This window comes from Brachyhypopomus gauderio, chromosome 10 (assembly GCF_052324685.1).
Source record: "Brachyhypopomus gauderio isolate BG-103 chromosome 10, BGAUD_0.2, whole genome shotgun sequence".
Classification (NCBI taxonomy): domain Eukaryota; kingdom Metazoa; phylum Chordata; class Actinopteri; order Gymnotiformes; family Hypopomidae; genus Brachyhypopomus; species Brachyhypopomus gauderio.
The window spans coordinates 11,446,754-11,472,280 of record NC_135220.1 but is presented as its reverse complement, the minus strand read 5'-3'; the positions used below and the strand labels follow the sequence as shown (position 1 = coordinate 11,472,280).

At 45.6% G+C, this 25,527-nt stretch overlaps 1 protein-coding gene across 3 annotated transcripts; it reads right to left on the bottom strand.

Moving 5' to 3' along the window:
* Positions 1–90: 90 nt before the first annotated feature.
* Positions 91–24,160, bottom strand: lhfpl6 (LHFPL tetraspan subfamily member 6). 3 transcript variants are annotated; one of them, XM_077019445.1, is made up of 4 exons: positions 23,841–24,160; positions 22,935–23,532; positions 2,146–2,244; positions 91–1,667 (listed from the first exon to the last, which is right to left on the bottom strand). In XM_077019445.1, the coding sequence occupies exons 2-4, from the start codon at positions 23,317–23,319 to the stop codon at positions 1,549–1,551; spliced, it is 603 nt and encodes a 200-aa protein (XP_076875560.1). In that variant the 5' UTR covers positions 23,320–23,532; positions 23,841–24,160; the 3' UTR covers positions 91–1,548. The 3 variants fall into 3 exon arrangements, with proteins under 3 accessions (XP_076875560.1, XP_076875559.1, XP_076875561.1); XM_077019444.1 differs by having other exon boundaries at positions 23,944–24,160; XM_077019446.1 differs by having other exon boundaries at positions 23,977–24,160.
* Positions 24,161–25,527: the final 1,367 nt, after the last annotated feature.

Here is a 25,527-nt window from a genome sequence, read left to right as displayed (position 1 = left end):
ATATCGCCTGCTTTGTGAAGAGATCTAGATTAATGGTAAGCTAAAGTTATCATTAGACAAGCACACTGAGAAAACAGGGCAGCTGATATATTTAACAAACATGGCTGGGTGTAATTCAGTCACCAAGTCTCTGTAACATTGCAATAGTTTTTTACAGGTGCAATTACTTGAATCTGATTTTTTTTCATTAGAAAAATCTGGAATAATATGCCAAATGCAAAAGTGCTTATATCAGACACACTTATCAGATAGATATACAGTATATGATAAGGTTTTTGTATAATGAGGTTTTTATATATCTGAAACAAATGTCCCACTGGAAATGGTCTTTACTGGGTGTGAAATATTTAAGGCTGTAATAGGATAACAAGATGATGTTATTTAAATACAGAATATCACATATATTATAATAAAATACAATCAAAACACACTGTACTAGAATAACTTTAGTTACATATTGATGACAAAAAGATACTATATTCCAAATAAATGAAACATGAAAAGTAAATCATGAGTAATAACTAGAGAGTCCTTAGATATTTGGTCTTTAAAAAACTCTATACTCTCTTATTTAAGAAGAATCATCTGAACAGCTGGTCTGAACCAAGGACTCCTGTCAGGTTCAGTATTTAACCATTGTGTGCAGACTCCTGGGGTTCAGTTCTAATCACCACATACAGACTCCTCTCCGGTTCAGTCTTCACTACTGTGTAGTCTCCGGTTCAGTCTTCACTACTGTGTAGACTCCTCTCCGGTTTAGTCTTCACTACTGTGTAGACTCCTCTCCGGTTCAGTCTTCACTACTGTGTACAGACTCCTCTCAGGTTCAGTCTTCACTACTGTGTACAGACTCCTCTCAGGTTCAGTCTTCACTACTGTGTACAGACCCCTCTCAGGTTCAGTCTTCACTACTGTGTACAGACCCCTCTCAGGTTCAGTCTTAAACATTCCTGAAGACTCCAGTATAGAGACTGTCTCCATATGGGTAATTCAGCTTTAGTAAATACTGCAGCCATCATATGGGTACTGTAGACTAAGTGTGGTACTTATCAATATGGGTGTTGTAGCATCAGTGTAGATACTGTATTCTCAGTATTGGTACTGTAGTTTCAGTATTGATACTGTAGTTTCAGTGTAGGAATTACAGTCTGAGCACTGGTACTGCAGTTTCAGTATTGGTACTGTATTCTTAGTATGGGTATTGTAGTCTCAGTATGGATATTGTTGTCTTGGTATTGGTACTGTAGTCTCAGTATGGGTATATAATCTCAGCACTGGTACTGCAGTTTCAGTATGGGCACTATAGTCTCAATATGGGTACTGTAGTTTCAATATGGATATTGTAGTCTCAATATGGGTACTGTAGTCTCAATATGGGTACTGTAGTTTCAATATGGATATTGTAGTCTCTGTATGGGTACTGTAGTCTCAGTATGGGTACTGTAGTCTCAATATGGGTATTGTAGTTTCAGTATGGGTATTGTAGTCTCAGTATGGGTACTGTAGTCTCAGTATGGGTACTGTAGTCTCAATATGGGTACTGTAGTCTCAATATGGGTATTGCTTCTGTTTCTTCCCAGCAAAGCAGGCCATCCATGTACATACCAACATGGCAGTTGCAGCCCCTGCTCCAGCACAGTAGAAGGCCCAGCCAATTTCACAGGAACCTGTGGTTACACACACACACCCACACACACATGCACATGCACAACACACACACACACACACACACACACACACACACACACACACACACACACACACACACACACACACACATGCACAAACACATGCACAAACACATGCACAAACACACACACACACACACACACACACACACACACACACACACACACACACACACACACACACACACACACACACACACACACACACACACACACACACACACACAAATGGTTTACAATACACTGATAATCTCAAGCCACAAATCTGAAGTTCTTGAAGCAGGAATGTTTTCAATGCAGTCAAACCTCAAGGAGACGTCACAATACTTCTCAACAGTGATAATGTCCTATTTGTTTTCACAGTGGCTAATGTTAACACTACACTCTTAGCAACTGGTAAAGTAATTGACCTGCTGAGAAACTCTTGTCAAGTCTGTCATGCGTTTGGTCATCTTACCCAGATCGAACTGGCTGGAGCTGTTGTTGCAGGTTTGTTTAACCTCTTCGCTGTCCCACCCCAGGGGGTAGAGGGCACAGCCGGAGCCGATCAGCAAACCTACACACACACACACAGACAAACCGGCAGGTTGGGAGTGATTCTCTTCTTTTTGGATGAGGATATGCAAAAATACCAGAATTATGAGCTTTCATCCTGGACACCAAATACTAAAAACTGTTGTAATGCAATACAGTCTCATGCAAACATTTGAATTTATCCCAGGACAACCCTAAACCAGCATCTGCTCCTTAGTTCTCTCTCTCACACACACACACACACACACACACACACACACACACACACACACACACACACACACACACACACACACACACACACACACACTCACTCACTCCAAAATGGTGTCTGATAATGTATAAATGTGTTTAGTGCTTTTGCCCTAACAAAATTCTTTCTGTGCAAAATAAACACTTTTGGAGTTCGATTATTCTGTAAATAAACATGTTTCGAGGGTTACGTCTTCTTTTTCACAGTCCAATGGTGGGCGGGCCATATGATAAGAGTTTTTCTCACATTTCCCAAGTGTTGTAAGAGGGGCATACAAGTACACACGAGTAAATGATTCAGCCTGGGTGTTTATTCCATCAGGAATTGCTTTTCATGAAGCAAATGCAGTTAGCTAAGATACAGAGATGTGTAATCTTGCATTCCCATCAGCCAGAAGAGAAAAGACGTCTACTCCAACCCTCCAAGCTAGCACAGAAAACCGTGGACCATGTAGAAGCTGCACTCATTAACCAGTCGATGAGCTAACTGGTTAACAAGCTAAATGGTCAGTGGGCTAACTGGTCAATGAGCTAACTGATCAATGAGCTAACTGGTTAACAAGCAAACTGGTTCAATTTAATGCAGTCTTAAGATGAACATAAAATCAAATCAAGCTATTGCTACCTCCTTTTAACCCCAATGGCAACTCTCTGCCCCCTCCCACGTTTTTCCATTCTGTTGCACATAATGTATGTGTTCACCTAATTAGCTTCTGAGAATTTTTGGAACATGAGACTCTGTACTAACAAAATCAGACTGATACTAAATAGCTAGCAGTGTTCAGTCAGGCTATTTTATCCAGAGACAAGCTGTACCAAAAATACTCAAATGTATAAATAAATATCAATATAGAATATAGAATATAATATATAAATATATAATATTTTTAAAAATCATAAAGTAAAATAATAAGAAAAAACAATCTCCACATAGAGGATACTTTACATATTCTTGGTTACTATCATTTTAGAATAGGCAGTCTGCCTGCTACCTTAGCCAGCTCTTTTCAAATGGTGACCACACGTGAGGCGGCCATTGTGACGACTAATTGAAAAGGGTTTTTTTAAAGGCTGCCCATCACAGCATCTGCCAACTACATCTGTAAATCTTAAGCAGAAAGGATTAAGTTATGTGCACAGACTCTCTAAGTTGAAGTACGAGAGGGATGCTTACAACTGCAGCAGACACACACAACGTGCGTTTTGTTAACGGTAGTTGCATTTGGAGCACTGCTTTTGGAATCAAGTGTTTTGGAATCCAAACACTATATAAACATGTGGAGGGTGCTGTAGGCGTGATGACTCTCTGCTCTGTGCACTGCAAGCCACTGATAGCTGGTGGAGGTCTGGAGGTGTTTTGGAAGTCCTGCATGTTCTGAAGTACCTCAGTTGTCCACAAGGAGGAGTATGGATGGCATATGGATCAGCTCCCAGAAGCTCTCAACCACAAAACAATGGGTACTGTAACCACTCCGAGACAAATTTAAAACAAGCAGGTTAAATGCGCTCACACAAGACAAATTTATCTTGCTAATCAAGTGGCCAAACAGTATAAATCACGTACTATAAAATGTCAGACGTTCTCTAAATCACATGTTCTCTAAATCCCACATGTTCCTCTCTGAGCACCATATGCCCTGCTGCAGCTCAGAGCACATTTCATGTTGTGAGATCCTCACAGGGACCAGGGCCTTCTGGCAGGCTGCATGTGCTGTGTGTATGTGTGGGTCCAGGAGGGGTGGGGGTGTTATTGACCATGTGTGCTAATGAAAGGAGGCATGACTACACTCAGGGGCTTGGTCACATTGTTCTACAGACTGGTTTCCAGCTCTGAGACAGAACTGGTGGAACTGTCAGAGTCCTGGGTAAACACTGTGATGGGCAGGTTGTGTTCTGGGAAGTATCACGACACACAAAGAGTTGTGCTAGGGCTATAGGTACAAACATGATCTCTACTATTTGTTTGTGAGCGTCTAAGTCTGAAGTGTTTGACATCTGTTGAACCTGTTAAGCACAGGCTACTGCAGCTCCAGACACGACACAGTCAAAAGTTGAAGGTTGAACCATAAGGGAGACGGTCGGTCTGCTCAGCCTTAGACCTGCAGTCTGATGGATTTGCTTTTTGAAACCCTCAGGTGTCTGTAACTGACCGCTGTTACATGCTTCCAGTTCGTCTCCAGATCCTCCTTAGCATGACCTCAAAATCGAAGACAAAGATCCATGTGCCCGCAAGAAAGTGGAATTCAGCTATTCAGCTTTCATCAGAGAGTGACGGCATTCAAGCTCAGGAGCTTATAATGGGTGCAGAGGGGTGAAATAGAAAAGAAAATAGACTTTTGTGTTGTTCTTAAGTGATCCATTATTTGAAACTATGTAAGTATTCAATGTGTGTGTGTGTGTGTGTGCATGCAAAATATTCATAATTCTGCTGCAAAGACACACCTTACAACCTACCCCTGCTCCACTGCGAGTGTGTGTGTGTGTGTGTGTGTGTGTGCTATGCCATACTATGTGGTCTTATACTTTGCAGAGGGGGTGACAGAATGGAAAGTAATCATGGAGAATGTGTGTGTGTGTGTGTGTGTGTGTGTGTGTGTGTGTGTGTGTGTGTGTGTGTGTGTGTGGGTGTGTGTGTGTGGGTAATCATGAAGAATGTGGCTACGAACAGGAACAAATATAAAAAGCGCATTCCCAAGAACACGAGGGACTTAAAAGGAGTTTTCCTTGGCCATGGAAAACTAACCAAGGAAGACCAAAGAAAGGAGATGGAACGTAAAGTCTGGCTTGATGGATAATGATCTCAAAGAGTGGAATGTGTTTACCTCATATGTGTTTAAGGAAGGGTGATCAGGCACGAGATCCAGGGCAAAGCATAGCGCCCTCTACTGGGCTCTGGAAATGTTCTTCAAAGCCTGGCGTTAGCGAACAGGCAACAGTCAACCTGTAATCTGGCATTCCCAGGAGCATATAGCATAGCGCCCATGCGAGAATGAATCTGTTCTGTAACACCCTCTGGCCTCTTTGGGCATTACTCACCAAAATCACTGAGAGGAACAGCATATTAATACAAAACATGTGAGCTCATGTCTTAGTATAAAGCTGCACACTGAGCTGCCAAATGTTGGGGTCAGGGGAGACGGAGGAAGAGAGAGACACACAGTGAGGGGGCAAGGGAATCATTTTGCCCTCCTTCTGAGAATTTACACGCTGTTCACACATAATCCAGTTTTAAAGCTCCATGTTCTCCCGGGTCCCTGGAAGGTGAACAGCTGGTAGCTCCATCAGGAGCAGCCAGGAGCCCTCAGCTCCCCCCTCACACCTGCATGTGCTTGGATTAAGTCACCTATAGCTGGACCTCCCACCTGGTGTCACTGGCAGGGTTGCCAGATCAGAGCTTATATACTGGCAGGGTTGCCAGATCAGCATTCCTAAGTAAAGGCAATCCACCGGGCATGTGCTGCCTTTAGTAAACAAAAATGCTTTCATCAAAGGGAACCTAACTCAAAGGGAACCTAACTCAAAGAGAACCTGACTCAAAGAGAAACTAACTTTGACCGAGGAGACAGAGCACTCAAAGCATGCAGACACAACCTGCCCGGAACCCTCCGCCCCCTTAAACACGCCACACAAAAGACACAACACACTAAGCTCGCAGTCATACATGAAAAGCCAACATCCTCTCGTGCAAACAGACACGGCGATGCCGGTTCTTTCCCAAAGGCGTGAGCAGCTGTCCTGACTCACCGCGCTGAATCACCTCGTCAGCAGCCCCATGGCCACAAACACTGAGAAAGGTTTCACTTATGCTGAATCTCTCAAGGTCTGTAAACAGCTTGTGTTTTATATTCTACCCTCTGCCAAATGACGCTATAATGCCACAGATTATAAGGCAGAGAGAAATAATGAAATGAAAAGAAACAGTAGTGGAGGGGGGGTGTGTTACCATGACGAAATGACAGACAGCCCAGCCCAGTCTGCCGATAAGGGCTGTGTGGATCATGTGCGGTTCAACATAAACATATCAGTGAAGCAGATCTTTGCAGTCAGACACCACCCCAGTCAGACACCGCCCCAGTCAGACACCGCCCCAGTCAGACACCGCCCCAGTCAGGCCCGCTCTCAGGGGCTCTTACGCTAACCACGGCAGAAGAAAGAAAGCAACCACATCGCAGGAACGACTGGACATGCCTGGAGCTTGCTCGCCCCTGCCTGGAACGTCCCCGTGCGGCCCCTCTGGGCACCTCCCCTACGGGGGTGAGATAAAGAAGGAGCAGATGAAGGACTGACAGACCCGTCTGTCAATCCAGTTTTAACCAGATTTTTAAAATACAGAATAGTTGTGAGACTCCTTCACTTATACATTCCACTACTAGCTAGGCAGGAAGGGGGAGGGGTGGGGGGTTATTTCTTTAGTGTACTGACAAACTGTAAAATATTTCAAATTCTTTTTATCCATAAATCCCAATTTCTCCCCCACCAGGAGTTAGCAGGTGGGTGGGAGCTGTTGACTGGACTGTGATGTGGCTCCAACGTGTCTCTGGGCTGTCTCTGTAACGGCTCCGTGAAGCTCCCAGCAATGGCACATGTCTAGCAAGTCACTCTGATGGCGACATAAATTCCCCCTTACAGATCAGGCTGCCCACGGCTTGGTCGTGCTCTGACGGAGGGCAGGCATGGATGGTTTTAACTCTGACATCACGCGTCATCACTCTTCACAGCTGCAGTCTTCCCGGCTCCTCTTTGACGCCACTGTGTTCTCCACTAGACAAATTCATGCAGCTCTGCACCAGTTAAAGGTCTCTGGTATCACCCAGCAGAGGCCCTGGGCGATGACTTAAAAATGGAGGACAAATCTCGCTCCCAGAACTTCTTTCTGATTCCTTTTGCTGTTTTTTTCTCAGTGGAAACACTGGTCTGGGCTGTGGATGAGAGTTATAATGAGGACCAACCATATCACTGTGGCATGCAAAGCTGTGGGAATCACCACAATCCTGAGTGATCGATCCGGTTCACATTTTCCAGCAGGTTCTGATCCTTGCAGCCTCCAGCAGAGTCTCTGCTAGCTGCCTAAGGGCCCCTGGCAGTCGGATCTTCTGATGAACAGGTGTAGCTTCTACATTTCAATTTACAATTTGCACTGGCTTTACACCGACACCATGGTCCTAAAATATCCGCCAGTGTCACACAACTTCTGTCACCTCTACCAGGCAGTAAATAAACAGCCTTCAAACCTACCTGACCCTAGTCATCCCTGTAAAACAAACAAGCAGGAAGGCTCGTATTCTTAGTATCTGGAGTTTCATCATGGCTTTAAGGCTGAGATCCTCTTGTTTGTGGCTGGTCTGGGTGCCTGGTGAGTTGTAGCACAGGCGATTGACCAACCCTGCTCTGTGGCATAGGCCTGTTGTTCAGACCAGCCCCGAAGACATCAACATATCTGGTACTGTAGCTGAGTGTTAGCCATTGTTGGCTAACATGGCTATGGGTGGATGGAGGCTCGTTCAATACTTTAATTACATTAAATAACACTGAGCAACATTAAACTGTATTCAATTAAATATTGCTGTACTGTACCTATGTGTCACACTGTGGAGGTCAAGCTGAAAACATTGACAGTTGTAGTCACAAATTTCCACAGATTTACCTGTAAAACCAGTTAAATGGCTGACAGTATTGCTTCTTTCCTCAAATGAAATGCTAGGTGAAAAGTGAAAGGGTAAGGATGTGTGTGTGTGTGTGTGTGTGTGTGTGTGTGTGTGTGTGTGTGTGTGTGTGGGAAGGCTATGAAGATATGTGAATCATTATCTGAGAATACATTTCCAATCTGTGATTTTCCTTCAACACTACCAAATATGTTCTATATCCTGTGGGGTATTATAGTTGAAAACATTTCGATCAGTGAACTTAACCTCTCTCTGCTTCTGACGTGTGTGTGTGTTTGTTTATGTGTTTTATCTATTATTAACAGCAAAGAGTGTGTGTTTTGGCAAAGAGATCTGATCACAGATGGTTTTATTATACCACACACACACACACACGCACACCACTGAGACCATCACAAAAGTCCCAACCCCCTAATTATGAATCCTGAAAACAACCTTGCTTTGAAGGTTACTGCAGGTCTTTAATTTGTAAAATATATTTATAAAAGTGGCAAAAATGTGGCTAAAATAGAGAATCTCTAAATGTGACCATATTTTGGACCAAAGGTTTAAGCCACTTTAACAGATCTTGGAAATGACTAGAAAATTGCACTAAGCACTTCTTACTTTAAAACCAAAGCATCACCTTCATAATGGAAACATGTAGGAAACATGGAGGAAACGTAGAGGACATCCCCTCTCAAAAGCCTCTGCACCCTCTTCTACAGTGATGGCCTCATTTACTGGACATTCGGTGTAATACGAATGCCATCCAGATGCTCCCATGCACTCTCTTTGCTCAGCTAATTTTAGGTTTGCTCAAAGTTAAAAAGGATTGAGAAAGTTGCTCAGGATGTGGGATTTGATGCAGGATAATCCCCACAGTAAAGCTACAGGATAATCCCCACAGTAAAGTTACAGGACACAGTGTCCTGCTCGCAAGACCGTTCACTTCTCACAGGGATTCATCTCTGCAACCTGCAGTCAGCCACACACTAGAGCAGCACCGCCTACTCCAAGAATGTCGGGTAGAGTCAGTCTCAGAGCACGCACTCCAACATCACTCCAACAGCACTCCCATAGCACTCCATCACTCCCACAGCACTCCCAAAGCACTCACAACACTCCCGCAGCACTCCCACACCACTCCCACAGCACTCCCACAGCACTCCCACAGCACTCCCACAGTACTCCAACAGCACTCCAAAAGCACTCTCACAGCACTCACAGCACTCTCGCAGCACTTCAAAAGCACTCTCACAGCACTCTGACAACAGACCCACAGCACTCCGTGCAGAGGTTTGTTTTTAAGCACAAAACAGCACCCAGCTTGTCTGCCTCACACAGAGCACACTGGGACAGGGCTAAATTTGGTTTGTTTGGACAGACATCTGGAGACAACTTTTGATTAATTGTGTGCAGACTATGTTTTTGTTCCCTTATCATCCAGACTCACTCCGCTTCTCATAGAGTTGACAAACTACAGATGTGGTACAGATATGATTTTATAGCTCAGATGATCTTGCACTTCAGGCGAAGTTACAGAGCAGGTCCCCTGGGCAACGCTTCTGCACCCAAAGAGAGTAAGCGGTTTACACAGTGGCACCGCTGTAGATCATGTAGGACAAAGCCAGACACCTTCAGGACCTTCGAGAAGAATGGAAGCACCACGTCCCAGCAGAAGGGGGTTTGCAGACAGGCAAACGCTGCAGACAGCTACAACCCCACAGATGACAGCCCCTCCCCCACTGAAGACATCCCCCACTAACCCTTTAGTAGGGCAGCTACTAAATGTCACAAGACAGCTGAGTTGACACCAAACACAGAATTCCAGCGTTCGGTATCTACGGTAATGGCTGTAGATTTACAGAGCACAGTGATAATTCCATCAAGACACACACAAGACAACCATCATAATTAGCACTTACAGTGATCATCTCACACAAGTACAGAGGCGAGGTTTATTGAGCAAAGCAAAGCCTAGAACCCAACAGGGCCTTAGAGGACGAGCAAAAAAAAGTGCTTTCAGTCTGTTTCATATTAAAACTGATGCTTGGCATATTGATATGCAGTTTGGAATCCAGCTGTGAACACAAGACTGTTGAGCTTAAATGACAAATCCGTTTCTTCTATCCAGAGAGCTCAGAGCACACGGACTAAAGCGCAAACAAATGATCTTTTGTGATTCGTGTGGTGTCTCTGACTTGAACCAGGAGAATATGCTTATACTTAATATAAGTCATGAGTCTCATGCATAATTAATTGGGGCTCATATATAATTAACTTGGTGTCTTCTTTAAGCACAAAATTGAATATGTGGTTTATATACCTAAAGGTTTTTTCCCACTGGGACTCTCAGATCACAGTGAACTGCTTTCATCTTGCAGTGTAGGCGTGAAGACACTGGCTCTGAAGGGAGCACTCTGAAGGGAACACTCTGAAGGGTGCACGCTGAAGGGTGCACGCTGAAGGGTGCACGCTGAAGGGTACACTGTGAAGGGTACACTGTGAAGGGTGCACTGTGAAGGGTGCACTGTGAAGGGTGCACTGTGAAGGGTGCACTATGAAGGGTGCACTATGAAGGAAGCCAGTGACAGCACCATGGATTCAAGGAGCACTGAACACTGACAATAACCATCACTAGGAGAGAAATGAGATATGGCAGGTCAGACCAGAGAAACTTTGGCCAAAAAAGAAAATCAATTCAGATATGTAACTTGACAAAGAAGAATCTTAATAATAATCAGAGCTGTTCACTGGAAACATAAGGAAACACAATGTACAGCAACTTCAAAGACATTTCAATTGGAGGCAGAGGAGAGCGAACATGGGAAAAGAACATGAGAAAGACAGAGAGAAAGAGAGAGATCCTTAATCCTTCAAATCCTTGAAATAAAAAAAGACTTGTGGCCCCCAAAGCATCAGAAATTAGATGCTTAAAAACAGCACATCTGAGGTTCAACAGGCAGGGCTCAAATTATTCAACCTCAACATGCGTTTTAGCTGGTTCACTGACATCTGAATCCAGGGGCTTAAACCCCAATCCATAAGATTAGAGACAAAGTGGACCCTTTGTCTCTGGAACCAATCAACGTAGTAATAATAATAATTTTATATATATATATATATATATATATATATATATATATATATATATATATATATATATATATATATATAATTATTATTATTACTATGTTGATTGGTTGATATATATATATATAACTCGTGCAGTGTAATAATGCACGAGTAATATAATATAATGTAATATTTAACTCGTGCAGTGTAATAACTATGTAAGAACACATTATACATTGTAAAAACTATGTAATACTATATACAATTTAATAACATTATAATTACATATTGTACTATTGTACTAACTATATAATACACATTGTAATTACAAATTGTAATAACCATGTATTATATTGTATACACAGCGCTCACATTGTAATAACAATGTAATAACTTTGTAACACATTGTAATAACTATGTTATAGCATTCAGATAATAAAAGATGGCCATCTCAAAGCTAGCAGAAATGAGAAGTAATGTGCTCAGGACTGAGACACTCAAGACCAGTCTCAGAGACATACTGCATTTCTAGACCATTCCAAGAGAAACAGCACTTAAGAAAGAGAAATTAGCTGTTGAACAGGGCAAACATAGAAAGAGAAACGCGGGTGTGTGTGTTCACTGCATGACAGGTGAGCCTGACACGCACTTTTTCCTTTACTGTGAAAACAAGTGATATATTCACAATGAAAATAAACAATTCAGTAATATGAACCACACAAAAAAGTGCAATATGAGAGACAGGCAGCGAGATACTTCTCACAACTAAACCACCCCACCTCACACACACACACACACAGACAGATACAAATACAGACACACACACACACAAGCAGACACACACATACACACACAGACACCCACACACAGCACCTGACACACACACACACATACACACACACACACACACACACACACACACACACACACACACACACACACACACACACACACAGACACCCACACAACCCCTGACACACACACACACCCAGACACACACACACACCCAGACACACACACACACCCAGACACACACACACACCCAGACACACACACACACCCAGACACACACACACACACACACACACAATCCCCTGTATATATACACATTTACACATATACCTATACACACGAACACAACCCTTCCCAACAGTCCTTGCTAAATGTTTACAAGTTGTCTTATATGAAATATAATGTCCTTATGTTCTTATAATGTCCTTAAAACTATCTGTTAATATCTGTTTGAATATAATTAACATTATTGATAGCATTGTTGTGGTGTTATTAATAATAAAAAATATTTTTATTAACAACAGTAGTATTATATAGTATACATTTTCAAAGTGTTGTGTATTGTACATTGTTATATACTCATCTTGACTTGAGAAAGATAGATGAGGGAGACAGATTAATAAATAATTAACAGCCTTGTGGGGGGCAGGGAGATTAGAATGAGTGTGTGGGATTAGACATGAGGATCCCAATTTAGATCACGATCTCTCTCTCTCTCTCTCTCTCTCACACACACACACACACACACACACACACACACACACACACAGGTCTCTGTTAAAGAGCTCGCAGTTAAAGACTTGTCTCCGAGTCCACAGGTCTCGTCTATCTGTTGCCTATGGCAACATGGATGTGTACACACACGGATGTGTTCACACACACGCATTTACGCAGGTGTGTGCATTCAGCTCTGTGCTCCGAGTCCCTCTGAAGCACCATCTCCATCACAGCCCTCATCTTGTTCACTCCCAGCACCTCCCAATCTCCTCCACCCCCTCCATCCTGGAGATGGTGCGTTAACCCGCTCTTTCTGGCCGTGTGCTGGAGCCTGTCTTGGAGTCGCTGCTGGGTCTGCAGGGAGCAGACGGCCTGCTGGGTCTCCAACTGTGTGGCCGTGAATCAGTGCCAACAGAGCAAAACCCCACCGGGCCCTCCAGCCCTAGCCCTCGTGTCAGAAGACCAGCCAGTTCCAGCAGATGGGCACTGCACGAGTGTGAACCACCACTAATAAAGCATCAGCTGTTCCCTACAGACTACAGCAGGGGACCAGAGTGAGACCACAGGACCCTGATAAAACATCAGGTAGGATGTCCTGGAGCTACTGGCTACGGAAGCATCAAAGTGTATTAAGGTGGATGATCTGTGACCACGTGTGTTTGTGGGAACTCCAAACGTGCACTTTGGTAAAAGAGGATCACAGATGAGCCCGGGTGCTGGGCACTTTTAACGGCCTGTCAGGCTGCTTTCCTCTGCCTCTGGGGCATGTTGACACAGCCAGGTTCACCGCTGGAGAAACCAACATCCTCCGAATGGACTCGACCTGTTGCACTGGAGCAATCGCAGGTCATGTGCTGTGATTCATAAGGGCTAAATTCTAGATGTCTGGTACTGTATTTAAAGGAGTCCATAAAAATTCACCACTGGCAGACAATTTTGCTTATTTCAAGCATTGAGAACATGTGAATGCAGGTAACACACACACACTCTTCTGTGACATACGCTCCATCAAGAAATCAATTGGAATGCTTTATTAAAAGTTTAGTCTGTCATTAAAAGTAATTAAAGTAATTTCAGATCCAATATCACTACCTGGGCAAGAACAAAGCACAGAGCTTAATATGGTCTTTAGAGACGTTTGCCCAGCGCCAATTTAATCTCTGTACTTTGCAAAATGGGAAATGTATCCTCTTTGATCACAGACGCTGTGGAATGTTCCAGAACCCGGAGATTTACCTTCAGGCCAAACACTGCAGCAAAAAACTCTTTCATTTCAGCTCTGTTGATAAAACTCACCATGAAATGGTAAAAATGTCCAACTGAGTGAAGCAAATTTAATGTGTAAATTAAAAAAGGTAAAAGCATAATAAGTAATGGCAGACAAAGAGAAATCTCCAGGAAGAGAAGCACAAAGACATCACCTCATCTCACTGTCCATTTACCCAGGCACAAACCGAGGTGGGTAAACCCATAGACTAAAGATGGGACAAACTCAACACTGCTTAATATCAAGAGCTTTTTAATGGTTTCTGCAACAATTAAATTCAGACAATGTATTTGTGTTTCTATTAGCCCAACTGTTCACTGCAGCTAGATCTCAGGAATGCATCTTTAAAGTTCATATCCATTTCCTGAGCTGTGATGTGTTGTGAGCATCATTACATTTATTTAGGGGTTTTGTCCCATGTTGTTTTTGCCTCTGATTACACTGTGTCTGGACTCACTGTGAGGTTCATTCAGCAACTGAATCAAATTTTAGAATCCCACCATATGAGCACAGCGTCAAAATAAAAGTCAGACAAACTCAAACGCAGCAAATGTGGTCTGTGCTTACAAAATCCCAGTGTTTTCTCCCAAACCTATCAAGGAGAACCTCATGAAAACATGTAGTTGCACTCTGAGTTTTCCTGAGCTGACAGGTTCCTCTCAGTGAGTCTAGTTGTGAATATGCTAGTGAGTTTGCTCCAAGGAAAAGAGAGAGAAAAAAATGAGGAAGCAGAGAGGTACAGTAACCAAAGTCAGACACAAGCAGCCAATCACAGTCAACGTAACATAAAACAGGTCTGAGTCAGAGTGTGTTGGGTATATGTTACAGTGTAGAGTGTGTTGGTGCAGCATTCACTGTGTGCTAATATCTGAACAGGACCAGCCGAAACTGTGTGTGTTGAAAACTGTACAGCTTCGCCACAACCTCACACTTCAGCCGTCTGTAAGACACTAGATAAACGAGACAGTGATCGAACTGTCCAGCTACACTTACAGCGGTCAAAACAGGAGCTACACAGCACCGGTCCTCACTATCCTATTTTATTTTTTCATTACAACTGTCATTTGTTTTCAGGGTATAGCATTTCAAACCTCGATGATGATAATGATGAGACTACACTGTACATTTCCTTGTTTTGAAAGATTGAGGACTTCTCAGGGTTCTGAAGGTGTAAATGATCACTGCACTGGCCTTAAGCCCAGCGGTTCATTTTGAAGACATTGGTTAACATCCGTCTTTCCATCCCGATTACTATCACTGAAATAAATGTGAGAAACAAACAAATAAAATTTTTTTTAAACTCTCTCTGTGACTGCCAATCAAAAATATCATAGAGGGTTTGTCTATCGTAACCAATCCAGAAGCTTCTTTACAAGACGGTGGTCCTACCTGCCTGTTAATCATTCTGTGTTTGCACGCAGCAGACGTGAGCAGAGCTGAGGGCTAAACCTGTCTGTCTGTGGAGGGAGACGCTCAGGAGAAACCTGTCTGTCTGTGGAGGGAGACGCTCAGGAGAAACCTGTCTGTCTGTGGAGGGAGACGCTCAGGAGAAACCTGTCTGTCTGTGGAGGGAGAGGCTCAGGAGAAACCTGTCTGTCTGTGGAGGGAGACGCTCAGGAGAAACCTGTCTGTCTGTGGAGGGAGACGCTCAGGAGAAACCTGTCTGTCTGTGGAGGGAGACGCTCAGGAGAAACCTGTCTGTCTGTGGAGGGAGAAGCTCAGGAGAAACCTGTCTGTCTGTGGAGGGAGACGCTCAGGAGAAACCTGTCTGTCTGTGGAGGGAGACGCTCAGGAGAAACCTGTCTGTCTGTGGAGGGAGACGCTCAGGAGAAACCTGTCTGTCTGTGGAGGGAGACGCTCAGGAGAAACCTGTCTGTCTGTGGAGGGAGACGCTCAGGAGAAACCTGTCTGTCTGTGGAGGGAGACGCTCAGGAGAAACCTGTCTGTTTGTGGAGGGAGACGCTCAGGAGAAACCTGTCTGTCTGTGGAGGGAGACGCTCAGGAGAAACCTGTCTGTCTGTGGAGGGAGAAGCTCAGGAGAAACCTGTCTGTCTGTGGAGGGAGACGCTCAGGAGAAACCTGTCTGTCTGTGGAGGGAGACGCTCAGGAGAAACCTGTCTGTCTGTGGAGGGAGACGCTCAGGAGAAACCTGTCTGTCTGTGGAGGGAGACGCTCAGGAGAAACCTGTCTGTCTGTGGAGGGAGACGCTCAGGAGAAGGAGGACGTGTGACTAAAATGGATGTGGGACTCGTTCACTTGGTACATTTGCAATACGGTGTTAAGTGAATGGTGTGATGTATGGTGTCCCTCTGAAAACTGTGATAGGGTACGAGTTGAAAACAGACCCTCTGATAACTGTGATTAGTTACAGGCTGACGAACGTATCACAGACTAACTGTGATTGGGTACAGGCTGACAAACGTATCACAGACTAACTGTGATTGGGTACAGGTTGACAAACGTATCACAGACTAACTGTGATTGGGTACAGGCTGACAAATGTATCACTGACTAACTGTGATTGGGTACAGGCTGACAAACGTATCACTGACTAACTGTGATTGGGTACAGATTGACAAACGTATCACAGACTAACTGTGATTGGGTACTGGCTGACAAACGTATCACAGACAAACTGTGATTGGGTACTGGCTGACAAACGTATCACAGACTAACTGTGATTGGGCACTGGCTGACAAACGTATCACAGACTAACTGTGATTGGGCACTGGCTGACAAACGTATCACAGACTAACTGTGATTGGGTACAGGTTGACAAACGTATCACAGACTAACTGTGATTGGGTACAGGTTGACAAACGTATCACAGACTAACTGTGATTGGGTACAGTTTGACAAACGTATCACAGACTAACTGTGATTGGGTACAGGTTGACAAACGTATCACAGACTAACTGTGATTGGGTACAGGCTGACAAACGTATCACTGACTAACTGTGATTGGGTACAGGCTGACAAACGTATCACTGACTAACTGTGATTGGGTACAGGTTGTTCAGTGAATGACAGGTTCTCTGCAGGTGCAAGTGTAGGCGCCACTATAGCAGGTGTGAGACACAAGGGAGCGTGAGAGTCTGATAGAGATCACAGACAACCTGGAACATGAAACCCCCCCTTCATGGGGGGTGGGGGGTGGGGCTGCTGTGTGAGTCTTAGTAGTGTCGTAGTGTTTTTCATTTAAAGCTGGATCGTGTATGCTCTCATGAGATGCATGTGTCGTGTGAATATATCTGTGTGTGTGTGTGTGTGTGTGTGTGTGTGTGTCCACACAGCAACTCTTGTCATTAGGATATCTGGTGTCACCATGCCACCAAGGGCCCCCTATAGTGTGATGTCTGGCTTCTCTGTGCCATCAATGGCCACTGGTGTAACGTCTGGTGTCACCGCACCATCACTGGTCAGTCGTGTGATGTCTGGCTTCTCTGTGCCATCAATGGCCACTGGTGTAACGTCTGGTGTCACCGCACCATCACTGGTTAGTCGTGTGATGTCTGGCTTCTCTGTGCCATCAATGGCCACTGGTGTAACGTCTGGTGTCTCCGCACCATCACTGGTCAGTCGTGTGATGTCTGGCTTCTCTGTGCCATCAATGGCCACTGGTGTAACGTCTGGTGTCACCGCACCATCACTGGTCAGTCGTGTGATGTCTGGCTTCTCTGTGCCATCAATGGCCACTGGTGTAACGTCTGGTGTCACCGCACCATCACTGGTCAGTCGTGTGATGTCTGGCTTCTCTGTGCCATCAATGGCCACTGTTGTAACGTCTGGTGTCACCGCACCATCACTGGTCAGTCGTGTGATGTCTGGCTTCTCTGTGCCATCACTGGCCTCTAGTGTGACATCTGGTGTCACTCTGCTGCTGACGGCATGCTCTCAGCTCCTGCTCATTTACAAGCACATGCCATGCAGAACCGAGCTGTCGACACCCTCCAGAACACACACACACACACACACACACACACACACGAGCACACACACACACACACACAGACGCACGGACGCATGCACATTGAAGTCACACGGAGAGGGAGGAAGCGCGGGAGAGGCAGGGAGTAGAAGAGGGATAAGACTGCTGAGGGAGATTTGCATGCAATGTTGTGCACAGGCGTGAATTAATTTTCATGTCATTATTTCAGTGCTGCCGATAGACAACAAAAGCACGTTTATAGCTATAACAATGCCAGATGATTTTACAACACTGGGGTCTTTCTGCCTCTTGCGGGGAACACCAGCACACACTGGACATACCAGCAAAAAGCCTGACTGCACAAGACAGAACAAAATGTCTCCGGCCTAAAGGCGAATATGAACCGTAGCGGTTTATCACTGCCGATTTGGAGAGAGAGAGCTGAGTGTCGGGTGAAGAGAGGCAGACATGGTTCGACACCCTCCAGACACCCACCCTCCATGAAGCTCTGTGAGGCTCCATGATTCCACAGTACTGGAGCTGGCCGGTGAACGACGTTCTTTAAAATATTCCCCGAACCTCAGCGAGGAACGCCTGCTCCTTCCGTTTGTCCGGAAAAACAGTACCACTGCGGCTCCGTCCTGCCCGAGCTGGCAGAGAGAGGGCCATCTGGAAGGAGGGAACATTCCAGAACAACTGCCCCCGAGGGCAATGCTAGGCCACATACCACAGAGGACCTGAGAGAGACCACGCAGTGCTGCAACCAAGCCAGACTGACAACGAAACCTCTCAGAGAGCCCGAGCACAGGGACACCTTTGTTCATCTGGTAATGGAAAGTTGGCTTTCATTAAGTGTCTGTGTGTGTATGAGCGAGAAAAATAGAAAAAGAAAGAGAGAAAGAATATGGGACAAAAAAGTGAGAAGAAGGAGAGGAAAAGAATGTGGGAAGTGATTAACTTCTGGCACCCACCACACTGCAAAATGACTTTGTAATTCATAATTGAAAGAAATCAGAGAACCTCAGAGACTTTTATCTCTCTGAATAGATTACTGCATACCTTATCAACACTGCCACACAATGGAACAGGAAGCCGACTGTGTGTTTGGCCACCTGGTTTAACATTAAAGACTTGCCAATGTCCTTCATGTCTGAGAAAGGAAAACAACTCGTGTTTACTTAGCTTAGCTGCTAACCCAGCTGCAGAGTATGACCAGCTGTCCAACCCCATCATGGCTATCAAAGATATCTCCCTAAAAGCAGGTGTTAAATACTTCAATGTCCTTTCCTTTACACTTTTAAGACATTTAATTGGCTTCTCTGTTTCTGTTTTGCACATTAAAAGTGAGTCTCTAGGCTAATTCTGCTGTCTCTGAGCCCAGAGAACACACCACGTCAGGTCCACACACACAAGCTTCATTCAACCCGCACGCTTTAAGCCTCATCAAGGGCCAGTGCTGAACTGCCTTTGTGGAGAGGGCCGTGTCTCGATGGGATGATCCTCTTCACCCGTCTAGACCACTTATGCCGTCCCGATTCCTCTTCCCACAGTTCTCAGCTCTGCACAGCACCAAACTTCCCACCTGCGTCCACGCCCCCAGCCACGCCCCCACTGCAAACCGTGGCTGCTATCACATTCATTTATACTAGAAGAACTTCTTTTTCAAAGCCAAAATCTCACGTGGAATTCAAAACCTTATTTTGTTTTTAATCAGATTAAGTCACAATGAATAATTCATCAGTTAATTATTTTCCCCATTGCATATCTGTGTTCAGTGTTCTCGCATATTCATGGGGTTCTGCACCCTAAGCACATGCATGCAAACTCACACACGCCTCCCCACTGCCTTGGCCAAAAGCAGCAGCACAGGAGAAATAATCCCTGATCCATTCCTCTCTGTATGTGTGTGTGTGTGTGTGTGTGTGTGTGATTGTGTGTGTGTGTGTGTCTTTTCCTGTACTCTCTACTCACTGCACTGGGCAGACTGCTTTCCTTTTCCAGTTCCCACCACACCAGCCCCCACAGCCAGCAGGACTGCCGTCTACAAACACAACAACATGGTGGAGAACTGCAGGGGTGAAGAAGGGTGTGTGCCGTCCTCACCGTAGCTGGGGCTGCGGTCACAGTGAACCACAGGGGTAGGCAACTGTGTTTTCTGACGTGACCTCGGGTGCTATCTGGCAACGTTACAAACACAAGCCGTAACCAGGCGTGAGACGCTGCACAAACTCAGTGTTGACACATTCCTTTCATAGTACACGTGTAGAGTTGGAATGGTGGGGAAGAGTCCGCAGATAAAGCCCAGAGATCCCGACTTCCTCGTCTTCATCAATCTCAACGTCAGACACTAATCTAACCTTCAAAGGAGTGAATGCAAAGGCAAGACACTGCTAAGAAACCTCAGAGATTATTGATAAGTAGACTGGGAAGCGTTTGCTTTGAGGTTTGTGTTGACGTTCTCTTCTCTCCTCTGCTCCACATTTGAGGTTCAGTTTCAGGTTTGAAAACCTGGAAAACAGCTCCAGGTTCGCTGGGAGGCTCAGCTGGGTCAGGGTGAACAACGAGGGATTTACATCAAGGCCTTTTGTGGTTTTCAGGAGAACAAAATTAAACATGTCTGTGAAATCAAATCAAGCAGCCACAATTTGTGCATGCAAAACAGCCCTGTATGACCCAAACCAGATAAAACCGGTTATAGAGCTCAAAGTCCCAGTCAGCTAAACGACTCCCATGTGCCTCTGTAGACCGGGTGCAGTCAGGGCTTCAAGACTCCTGCTCTAAAGGACCTGTGCGTTCCTCAGACTGCACTGCTACTCTCTCTCACTCTCACTCTCTCTCTCTCACTCTCACTCTCTCTCTCTCTGCCAGGCCTCTGCCCAAACACTCACCCAGCACTGATCTCTCTCTAATCACACACTCATCCCCCTCTACCCCACACTCATCCCCCTCTACCCCACACTCATCCCCCTCTACCCCACACTCATCCCCCTCTACCCCACACTCATCCCCCTCTACCCCACACTCATCCCCCTCTACCCCACACTCATACCCCTCTACCCCACACTCATACCCCTCTACCCCCACTCATCCCCCTCTACCCCACACTCATCCCCCTCTACCCACACTCATCCCCCTCTACCCCACACTCATCCCCCTCTACCCCACACTCATCCCCCTCTACCCCCCACTCATCCCCCTCTACCCCCACTCATCCCCCTCTACCCACACTCATCCCCCTCTACCCCACACTCATCCCCCTCTACCCCACACTCATCCCCCTCTACCCCACACTCATCCCCCTCTACCCCCCACTCATCCCCCTCTACCCCACACTCATCCCCCTCTACCCACACTCATCCCCCTCTACCCCACACTCATACCCCTCTACCCCACACTCATACCCCTCTACCCCACACTCATACCCCTCTACCCCCACTCATGGAAAATATCAAAATATTACATTTTGCTTATTTAAAATGCTATCAGATGTTTTGTCTGTGTGATATGAATAAATCAACCCACTGCTGAGGTAAAAAAAAAAACAACTTTATTCTCCACTTAACATGATTGATAAAATGACCTCAGAAAACAGTAGATCAGGGAATGACAGAGCCATTGTTTCACATTCAAATCACACGTGAAGACCACTGCTGCTGAGTCCTAGCAAGCCATGCTTGACTCCCGAGCTAGGGAGACAGTTCTCACTGTTAAACATCTGAAGCACACGTGCGACAGAGCGCGTGTCCGCCATACATACAATCACGTGTGACATGCTCCGACATACCGATCGCAGCATGGCTGCAGCCAAACGCGGATCTGAATGTGCAAGGAATGAATTAGAGCTGAGGGAGAGAGAGAGAGAGAGAGAGAGAGAGAGAGAGAGAGAGAGAGAGAGAGAGACAGACGGGTGTGTGAGGTGAATGGGAAACAGCCTAATCTTAATGAAGAAAAATGGAAAAATGAGGACACAGTAAACAGGAGATATTTGTTTGTTATTGACCATATTAGTAAACAAAGCATGTTGTGTGTGTGTGTGTGTGTGTGTGTGTGTGTGTGTGTGTGTGTGTGTGTGTGTGTGTGTGTGTGTGTGTGTGTGTGTGTGTGTGCGCGTGAGAGAGAGAGAGAGAGAGAGAGATAGAGATAGAGAAGCAAAGGAAGACAGGGAAAGAAGGTATAGATGCTATATGGCCCTTTATCAAAAGGTCAGCAGAGGAGAGGAGATTAGTCCTATTGGTTTGCAAGGCCACAATACAGATTGAGCTTAGCCCACACTCCTTATATCTCCAAGAGAATGGCAACACACACACACACACACACACACACACACACACACACACACACACACAAAGATTTGCACCAGAAAACAAGGAACAAAACGTAGGGGCAAGCTGTCAAAACTACAGCATGTTTCAGTGTTTCAGTCTGTGTCAGAGTGTAATCACGTCTGTGCACTTGGGAGTGAATGAGTGAAAACAAAGGAGAGAGAGAACAAGAGAGCAAAACAGACAGACAGACAGACAGACAGAGAGAGAGAGGAGAGAGATAAAGCAGATGTAGACACACCTCTTATTTGTGGCATTTCAAACTAGAGTGAATAGGAAATTCGTTTTTGCCTCCTTTCTCTCACTATTCAGAACTCTCACTATTCAGAACTCTCACTATTCAGAAGCTGCTCATGCTCTTTATCACCAGCCCGTGAGTTTATGACCTCTGTCTCAATCAGCACACGACCGCCGCCCTGATCTCGCAGAACTGCATGAGACATCACAGCTGACCACCAAAACAAACAGAGTCCATGCAGAGACCACCAGACCTCCACACACAGCTCAGGCTACTGGGGGAGCAGGTATCAGACTGTAAAAACAAGCCCATATGTCCCAGGCTCTGTAGGCGGGGGGGGGGGAGTTAGTCAGGCCTGCTCGGTGTGGGGTGTGAGTCCCAGGGAGCACACATGACATGGGGTGAAAGCTATCCATCCATCCATCCATCCATCCATCCATCCATCCATCCATCCACCCATCCATCCCCTGACTCACCTCCCACGAACTGGATGCCTCCGGCCACGCGTCCGATGGTGCGTGAGATGAGCTCAGAGATGCAGCAGCCCATCAGCGCCGTGAGAGCCACCAGCAGCAGAAGGCCGCAGCCGGTCCCCGTGACCACCGTGCAGATCCTCCACTCCAGGCTGGGAATCCCCTGGAAGGAGGCGTAGCGCCCACACTGCTCCACCATCGTGGTTCCCCCGCGCACCTCGTCCCGGACCGGATAGGAGCAGCGGCGGAAGGTCCCGAAGGCCACGGGCTTGCCCATCTGAGACCCCAGCAGCCAGTAGGGCATGAAGAAGCCAACGCAGGAGGCAGCAGCACACAGCAGCGACAGCAGAGCCCACACCACCCCAGCGCACGTGAGGCTGGAGCCCATCTCTCACTCTCTCTCACACACACCGGGTGCCTCCCGAGAGAAGAGCAGTGAATACCGCGTGTGTGTGTGTGTGTGTGTGTGTGTGTGTGTGTGTGTGTGTGTGTGTTGTTTTATGAAGCTCTCTCAGTCCACATGTCCTGTGTGAAGTGCTCGTTCATTTGTATGTCAGGTTGCTAAGACCGGAGCTCCGGCGTCCATTTCTCCAACACGGACCTGCAACGAGAAATAAGGAGTCGTGAGAGCTTAGCCAACGGTCTCAGTGTGGAAGATCTTTTGAGACTAAAGTTTTGCCAAAACCCAATGGGAACTTAAGGCCCGTGTTCACGTTTTGCTTGGTATTACCCTGTTACCCTTCATCAGTGTGTTGAGCCGATGACACTAAACGTGTAAGTACTGGAAAATACACAAAGAAATGTCTACCAATGTACCAAAACACAGCGCCACCAGCTCGAAAAGAAGTGATTATAAACGTCTGCATAAATGTCTAACAAATTCTGTAACATCTCATTAAAAGATCTTACACTTTTCGACCCCAGATTACCGTCGATTCCGACCGATCCAGACAAGCTGTGTTACCCAAATAAGTTCTATTAAAATAAAACTTGAGGCGCAAGGACAACGCACGCGTGTGATGTACTCCTGTGGTGCAGTGTGGACCTTCATCTGGGGTTCGGCGACCACCACAGCGACGCCACGCACGAGACCTCCGTCTGCATGTCCACGCGCCTCTGCCCGGAATGTCCCGACGAAGCGAGTCGGGCTGGGAAAGGGCACTCCGCTCCGGTACTCCGGTACTCCTCCCACAGCTCCTTCTGCTGCGGCGCAAGACTCCGCCTGGCTGTGGCACGGGGAGCTACTGCGGGCGCCTTTTACAAGAGGGGGCAGTCTGCATCAAAATGCCCACGTTCATCACTAAAATAAGCTTTGGCGACGTGCCTTTGCAGGATAAGCAGTAAATATTTAAAGCTTCATTTACAACCACTATAAAAACCGCCTTATACTTGCCAAAATATTCTAGTATGAGATCCAACACAGGCGCCTAAACGTTCAGGTTAACGCATGGAAGACACGCAACCCTGAGCTACCGCAAAGGTCTTAACACCACATCAGATCCAGGAGGGCATAAAACGAGCTGGAAAACTAACATTTATTATTGTATACTTCTATTTCAGTGAAACAACCACCTGCTTATACACGCAACAGATTTGATTCGTGTCTGGCGAGGACAGGGTGTGTGTTTCACGTCTCGGAGTTTCTGTTTGGGTCTTGGTTTCTTCTTTGTTTTGCACTGTAAACGCGGCGTTGCCCTCTTAAAACAGAAAAAAACGAATAATAAGAGAGAAATCCGAGATTAAAAGTTCAACCTTTTTCGTTTTTTTTCTTTTTTATTGCTTCTTTTTACACTAATTCATTCCTATGGGGTCTAGAGATCTATTTGAATTGGTAGAGAACAATAATTTAGACGCGAAAGGGACCATTTACTGTCTTGTATGAAGTAGCTCTAACGGAAATAGCCTGAGGTTTAGAACAAACGCCTGTGAAAATGCTGCTTCTCCTGGTCCGTGTTCACACCAGTCAGCAGCGCGCCTCATTAGACCAGCGACCATAAGTATGCAGTCGTTCTTCTGAACTGTAAAGACTTTGCCTGTTCGAGTAGTGGTGCAACCGACAGGTTTCTTCTATCGTTTATTACCAAATGCAGTGTATTGCACACTATAACCTCCTTCACCCGTGAGCTCCAATTGAACCTAGCCAATATTATATCCAAAGCAAAATCATTCAGGTAGGCAGAGTGTGTGTGTGTGTGTGTGTGTGTGTGTGTGTGTATCTTTCTGTCTTACTCCTCCGCTGATTCTTGTGAGTTGTAGGGACTACACTGTCATCCTCTGAAGTACATGTCAATGGGAATAGCGCAGAAATGTTTCTACTGGTGCTCTGGACCCTATAAATGCTGAAGCACTCCAGAGTGGGCAATCACTCCCTGTTAGCGCTGCATTAGATCCCTCTAGATCAGCTGCTGAGACAGGACTAAACCTGAACTTAACCTAGCTCTGGTTTAAGGTCTTGTGGCAAGTTGATAAACACAATTATTGAATGAAAATAAAACCGGTAAAAAAGAGATAATTCAGAGATTAAATATAATTTTAACACAATGTACCTGTATATTCATTTTTGAGGTTTAGAAGTCTTTTTTTTTGCCTGGATACA

Bases quoted from the DNA above. Each gene is read 5' to 3' on its own strand.
- lhfpl6 (XM_077019445.1), bottom strand. From the start codon at position 23,319: ATGGGCTCCAGCCTCACGTGCGCTGGGGTGGTGTGGGCTCTGCTGTCG. The intron at 2,245-22,934 runs GTGAGTCAGGGG...GTGTGTGTGTAG, and splicing joins AGGCATCCAGTTCGTGGGAG to GTTTGCTGATCGGCTCCGGC. The intron at 1,668-2,145 runs GTAAGATGACCA...GTGTAACCACAG, and splicing joins CTCCAGCCAGTTCGATCTGG to GTTCCTGTGAAATTGGCTGG.